This window comes from Diplotaxodon limnothrissa, linkage group LG1, assembly GCF_057381915.1.
Source record: "Diplotaxodon limnothrissa isolate DT_005_m linkage group LG1, D_limnothrissa_male_GT1.1, whole genome shotgun sequence".
NCBI lineage: Eukaryota > Metazoa > Chordata > Actinopteri > Cichliformes > Cichlidae > Diplotaxodon > Diplotaxodon limnothrissa.
This window is the reverse complement of record NC_140596.1, coordinates 34,435,852-34,443,271: the sequence shown is the minus strand read 5'-3', so window position 1 is coordinate 34,443,271 and position 7,420 is coordinate 34,435,852. Positions and strand designations below refer to the sequence as shown.

Sequence of the window (7,420 nt, the reverse complement as noted above, 5' to 3'; positions counted from 1 at the left end):
GTACTTCTGAACTGTTTGAAAATCTTTTGGCACGTAACATCTGTCAATTTTGACATCTGCTAGATTTTTTAGATCCAACAACCAGGACTCCCACCGTGACTTCAGATCGCTTGTGAGTGGTTCGTCCCAATCTGCTTTCTCACGACACATTTGCTGTAGTATCTGCTTCCCAAGTAGAACAAAAGGTGCCACAAAGCCAAGTGGATCGTAAATAGAGGCTACTGTGGACAACACTCCTCTTCTGGAAAGTGGCTGCTCGTTCACAACTACTCGAAACTGGAAATGATCCGAGTCGATGCACCATTTGACACCTAGGGCTCTTTCAATTTGTTGCTCGCCCAGTGACAAGTCCTTTCTTACTGTTTCTGCACAATCTTCTTCCGGTAGCGAATTAAGCACTTGCTTACTGTTTGAAACAAACTTGTGAAGTCGCAAGCCTCCTGTGCTGCAAAGTTCCTTTGCTTCCTTCACCAAACGAATTGCCTCTTCTTCTGAGTGGAAACTGATAAGACCATCGTCCACATAAAAATTTCGCTCAATGAATCTTATGGTAGCTTCACTGAACTTGCCTTGACCTTGTGCAGCAATATACTTGAGACCAAAGTTCGCACAGGCAGGGGAAGAAGCAGCTCCAAACAAGTGTACGCGCATGCGATAAACAGATGGAGTAGAGTTGAAGTCTCCATTGTCCCACCACAAGAAGCGAAAGTAATTTTGATCTTCTTCTCTGACTCTGAATTGATGAAACATGCGCTCAATGTCGCACATCACTGCAACTGGACCTTTCCGAAATCGGCACAGGACCCCCACTAGAGAGTTGGTTAACTCTGGCCCTGTAAGCAGTGTGAATCTTCCACCTTTCTTTCATTGAAGTCGGACTCGAGCACTTTAATTACATCTGCAGATGTGACCACCTCTTTGACTTGTGTGCGACAGACGTATTGCACTTCTTTGACCAACTGCTCAGCTGACTGATTGGGTGTCACTTCCTTGACAATGATCTTGTGGCTACATCCTATGGCATCCCCATAGTCAACACATGGATTAGCTCCTCCAACTATTGTCCAGCCAATGTCTGTTCTTTGGGCAAAAGGTTCATTATCTTTTCCCGCCACAACTTCTCTGGGTACCAACACTTGTGAACAATTGTAACCAATGAGCAGGCCTACGTCACATTCAATCAGTGGAGCGATTTCTTCAGCCAGGTGCTCTAAGTGTGGCCACGCTCTTGCTGTCCTTTGTGTGGGAATATGACTCAAATTCGCAGGAATAAACTCTCTTGTGTATGTCACAGGAAGAGGAATTCTCCTTGAAGAAGAGAAACCTCTGACCTGTAACCCAGACAGCCTTTGACTTGGTACTAAAGTGTCTTTAGAAGACATTGTCGAGAGCTTTAACTGCACACATTCCTTCTCTGCATCCAGAGCATCTGCCTTTTCCTTCAAGACGAATGTCGTGTCACTTTGGCTATCAAGAAGAGCATAGAGAAGAATCTCATGTTCAGGATTGCTTGTTGTGGATAACCAAACTGGAATGATTGTAGATGTGAGATTACTTCTGTCACTTTGAATCACACGGTTTGATATTGCTTCACTTGGTGCTTCCTTGGGTTTGGTTTCTCTACTCTCTTTATTGCCTTCCATCTCTTTCATTTGTGGTTCCTTGTCACTTTCCTTTTCTTTCCTTTTCTTTGAGGTCTTGTCTCGTTCCTCATGCAAACATGTCGGGTGTTTCCCTTTACATGTGTCACACATCTTTCTCTTTTCACATTTCTTTGATTGGTGTCCAAAGCCTAGACATCCAAAGCACAGTCCCTTAGTTTGCACAAACTTGACTCTTTCACTCAAGACCTTGTCCATAAACTTCCTACATGTGTGAATGCTATGATTTGGGTTTTCACAAAACACACATTTTTTTGTGTTGGACGTCTCTTCTGCAGCACTCACTAGCACCTTTGCTCCAACACTTCTTGTCTTGAAAGATTTCATTTTCTCTGAGTCACCTGCTTTGAGTGCATGAAGCGATGTTACTGGATTGCACGCAATCTTGGCTTCTCTCGCAATGAAGTCAACAAAGTGGCTAAATGTTGGAAAAGAACCATCTTGTTCTTCAATTTCAATGACCTTTCGATTCCATCTTGCTGACAACCAATCAGGTAGCTTGCTTAGCATTCTCTGATTCTCATTGCAGTCATTCAAAACTTCAAGCCCTTTAACCTGAAGCATGGCCGCTTCACATCCTCTGAGAAAATCTGAAAATTCTCGAAGTTCAACGCTATCCTTGTTCCCAATCCTTGGCCATGATGTCAACTTATCTCTGAAAGCTTTGGTGATTACAAATGAACTTCCATATCTTTCCTCCAAAATGTTCCATGCTGAGTAATAAGCACGCTCTGTTCCCAACAGAAAATAACTCTCAACAGCCTTTCTCGCCGGTCCTCCAACATACTTGTGAAGATAGTAAATCTTTTCATTCACTGGGATGTTCTTTCTGTCTATCAGCATTTGAAACGACATTTTCCAATCCTTGTACTTGAGAGGATCTCCGTTGAAGACTGTAGGTTCTGGTACTGGTAGGCGACTTATGTGAATGGTCTCAGCTAGAGCTTGGGCCAATGTTGTGGTACTATCTTCCTGTTTGCTTTCTCTTGGTTGTGACCTTAAGTTGGCTTGTGGCATATCAAACGGCTCTGCACGGTTCATAAATCCAATGAACAAAACATGAATTACTATTGATTTATTTCTTAATATTTCAACTACTAATTGTTTCAACCTTACATATCTAATAAAATGAACTTAAATGCGAGAGTTGCCTATGACGGCAGCTACAGGGCTAGTTGCATTAAAGGAACCTTGGGGTTGATACAGTGCTAGTGTGGCTAGGTGTGAATATGTGCTTTTAGAAGTATCACAGTTTATTTCTAAAGGGATACATCTTGTTTGTGGTATTCTGTTTAAAACATTTAGCCTGTGAAACTATTAGAAAAGTGAAATCTTCCTAAACTAGTTAAATTAAATACTGTGTGGGAATACACGGTTTTTAGAAGTATCACTGTTTATTTCTAAAGGGATACCTGTTATTTGTGGCACTCTGTTTGAAACTATTAACCTCTGTGTGTTTCAGAGCACTAAAGAAAAAGCTAGTTAAAATACCCCTAAATTAGTTAAATTAAATCACCTATGTCTAAATAACAGAGCTCTGAGACCTATACAACCCTTTAAAAAGAGTTTAATTAAAACACAAAAAAAGTGCAGGTATATTACTACTCATGGCCATCATCCAGTGTTTTGTCAGTCCAACCATTTGGTGTTGAGCACATCTCAGTGTTCTTTCTCTAAGTTACTTTATTACAATTGTCACATTTATTCAACATAATTTCACTTCAGTTTGCATAACATTAGCCTGATTTCTTATCATCTTCTTATCATCTTGATTAGAAATACATTGCTCTTTGTACTTCACATACAGTTTTCAATTCTGATTACTTCATTGTAACTTAGAATTTTCTTTCTCTCCTTATATCAGTAAATATGTGAACTTCAGTATTTATCAATCACAATACACCCAAAAATTACTTCTTCTGATTGCCCATGCATAATAAAATCACTTCGTTTTTAAATTATTACCTCTTGATCATATTTTGATTAGATTCATGATTTGATTAAAGCAAAAATAACTATCAGCAAAAGCACAAGCATAAATCTCTGTCACTGCACTCTTTGTTACATTACACCCATGAAAGTTGGATTTTAGGCCTTTTAATTCACTTCTGTCTGTCTTCTTGACACCCTAAATATTCCACAAAAACCTACTGGTCAGAGGATATGCTTCTCTTTATGGTATTTTAAGATTTTAGTACATAAGCAGAATTTTCACCTTTGTTAGCCACCAAACTATAATTAAAGTCTCCAGATTTAGTCACAACCTAAAATATTTACAAAAATATATATAATATATTGCAACATAATTACAAAAAGGAACAACAGTCCTCCAAGCCTAAGCATTTAGATTTACCTAGCTGGATTAGATGAGTTTTCAGAAAAGGAAGACGAGCTATTCTACTAGCTCACTTAATAATCCAACATAAAACAAGCCTATATATACACGTTTAACAAGCTAGCCCCTTGCTTATAAAATAATTCCAACTTTGATTTTCAATCTAGCCAGTACGAAGTGTGTCATAATGTTTTGGTGCCCACACTAGGCGGGTGACAAGTATATCCTGCTTGTCCCAAATGCTCTGGTCCCAGCAGTACTCTGGAGAGAGCAGCCTGCTTGGTTTATGAACCCAAAAGTACTTGTTTAGATGGCTCTCATCATGCCACAGAGCCTCCACATCATTTATTTTATCCTCCATGATAGCCAGATAACAGGCATCTACCAAATGCTTTACATTTTGCCACGTTCCTCCAAAGATAGCAGCATGGTAGTAGAAATCTCCAGTTTCCATGAAGGCTTTAGATTTGGGGTTTCTGTCGTAGGTAAACCGGGCTTTTGGTAATTTATAATAGTGGGCATGGAGCAAAGCCACAGAATCACTCAGTGCCTCAGACCCAAATCTCCCCTGAAACTCCTGATCCACATCAAAACAGAAGACATAATGAAATCTGTGACGGATCTCTGACTCTATAGCTTCTGATATTGTCCTCATTCGCATCATAGAAATGTCTTGCCACCTGGTGTGCTTTCCCACCTGGATAACCTTTATGTTTCTGTGAGAAGCAAGTGTGATGTTTGGTACTTTGTCTGGTAAGTCTGTAAACACATAATACGTCACTGGTAATCCCAACATAAAATGTTGTTCTGCTGAGATGAGGAAAGTCTTGAGGTAGGCATCCAGGTACCTTAATGAGAGACAGAGAAAAACAAATGATTTTTTTATTTGTAAATTATTGCAAAACAATACAAAACCCATCCTGTTTGTATATTTCTTCACTATCTTTGATGCACCAAAAGTAATTATTTCAATCTGAGCCAAGGTTCAATCGTCCACACCCAACAAACAGCAAGGCAAGCTGGTGTTTATTGGTTATGGGTCATAAAGGCCAACTACTCCAGATACTAATTACCAATTACATTTTTAAAAGCTAAAAAAAAAAAATAGCGACAAAGAAGGCAACATGCAAGAAAGCAAGAAAAGACCTAGACATGACTATAATGCTAATAATAATAATAATAATAATAATCGTAGATGTATGTGCACAAATTTATTCAGGTTTAGATGTCTGGATTTTAAAACAGTTTGGTCAAATTTGGTCAAATTTCTTTGTATTTGTGCATTAATGTTACACAGAAATCGATGTACACATTTGTAAACATTTGTTTGTGCTTTTGGATCTTATCGTATGCATTTGCAACCCTTTTGCAGGGGTATAAGGCATATTTCCCCCCATAAACTAAAACTAGAGTTATCACCTCATGATTACTTATGTGGGCTAGAGAATTTACAGTTTAAATTCGCCATGTTGAACTGATTCAGGCATAGCTATGCCTACATTTCTTATTCATTCTATTCAATTCTATTAACTAGAAGGCACCACTGTATAATAGCCAAGGAATACAGTTTTTATGGAGGAACCGACCGTCCCACAGCAAACACAGTAAGGGCCACTGATGACTTTTCTCCTATGTGCTTTTGATCAAAAAGATTTGGATCAAACATTCCCTCCCAGATGATAGGAGCATTCCAAGATGTTGATGTCTGAACTGCTGGCCTGGCCCTGGATTAAAAGAACAAAATAAATTAAGACACAATCTATATATTCTGGTTTAAATTAATTCAGGAACATGTCCCTTGTGCTAATGAATATGAGGAACTAAAAACAACTTGAATTTACAGTTCACCAGAGATGTTAATTCATTTGTAACAGTATTGTACAGCTGACATCAGTGTTTTGACTGTTTTTAATCATGAAACTCTCTAAAGACTGTTCTTCCAGTGTTTCTTTTTGCTTTTTTTCCTTTATTGACAGTAAAAAAAATCTTACTTATGAACACTCCCAAGCAGGTTATTTTATTCTATAGTTAGTTTGTGTTTTATTGTGTAAATGCTTCTTTAATCATGTCGCTCTGGTTTTTCTTTTTTCTTTTTTTTAACACACTTTCAAATTTGGTTACTGTCTGCTTGTCACAAGTGCTATTGTAACATTAACCTCCAAAAATATTTTATTTTAACTGTACTTTGATGCAGAAGTTTCCTAAATTGTGTGCACAAGCTGCATGTGTTTATTCTACTAAAAACAACATCTTAAAAATCAAATACAAGTATGGGACATTATAATTACCAGACAATGGTGTCCAAATTTTGAATATCTCTTACCCAAAGTTAAGTGTGTCATCCAAATTAATGCTGTGGCTTGGTTCTCGTTCAGGATGCAATTTTATCATCAGGATAGTGTTCCTTAAATATCTGATACCGGAAAAATAAGCACCACAAGACATAACAACAAAATTAATTGTTTGAAAAGGTTGCTACATCATATAGATATTACATATCAATATGCTTTTGAAAATAGTGCCTTAATACATACCTTGTATATAAGGAAGTAGAACCGAGGATGACCAACAGCAGACAGCAGAGGATTCCATCATTTTTACTTAGAGAAATTAATAAAAAATAATAATATTAAAAATAATACTAAATAAATCAAATAAAGTTTGGGCCTCACTTCATTGTTTTTCCTTTGACAGGTATACCAATATTTAGCATCAATTAACAAATAAATGTCTTTACATAGGTAATTCATGAAGATTGCTAAAGCCTGAGTCATGCAGGCTTACAATGCTGTTGGTGAACATTTTGGGAACCATCATTCAATGGGGAAAAATGTGTATTCCCCTGCTTGCAATGCTAAAAGCCACTATAGTGAAACTAGTCACAAAGCTGTATATGGTACTGCACTGAAAACCTCCTTGCAATTGGTTAGGTCACTAGTGGGCTGGTAGGTAGTAATAACGTCTGGCTCCAAAACACTGACATGGCGGCAGCCAAAATGTTGTCCAGAAAGTCCAAAATCAATTGGGGACATTATGGTTATTTTTTATGTTTTTTATACCTACAGATAAAACAACAAGGTAAGAAAAACAATAAGTTAGAAAGATTTCTAAAAATGCTCTCTCCTTCACTTGATACAAGTTTGTATAAAATAGAATCAGGCAAAGTGAAATCAATCCTACCTCATTGTTAGGGAAAACAGCCCTGTCATTTTCTTCTTAAGCAGCGTTCTGATGGAGGAGAAAGGGATGGCTGGTTGACAGAATTAGACCTTATTGAAAAAAAAAAAAATAGTGAGCCCAACCTTGGGATAAATAAAGTAATAAAGTATCTTATTTCATGTAAGATATTTTCATTATCTTACATTCATTTCCTGGATAACCTGCCATATCCATAAATTATAAACTGCTCAAAACTGTTTTAAAC

The 7,420-nt window shown here is 37.6% G+C and overlaps 1 protein-coding gene across 1 annotated transcript; it reads right to left on the bottom strand.

Annotated features, from left to right (window-relative positions):
- Positions 1-4,159: 4,159 nt before the first annotated feature.
- LOC146640094 (N-acetyllactosaminide alpha-1,3-galactosyltransferase-like) lies at positions 4,160-7,205 on the bottom strand. Its single transcript, XM_085357703.1, has 5 exons — positions 7,177-7,205; positions 6,531-6,596; positions 6,320-6,409; positions 5,583-5,720; positions 4,160-4,844 (listed from the first exon to the last, which is right to left on the bottom strand). Exons 1-5 carry the CDS (start codon positions 7,203-7,205, stop codon positions 4,160-4,162), a joined length of 1,008 nt encoding a protein of 335 aa, XP_085213829.1.
- Between the last annotated feature and the right edge of the window lie 215 nt (positions 7,206-7,420).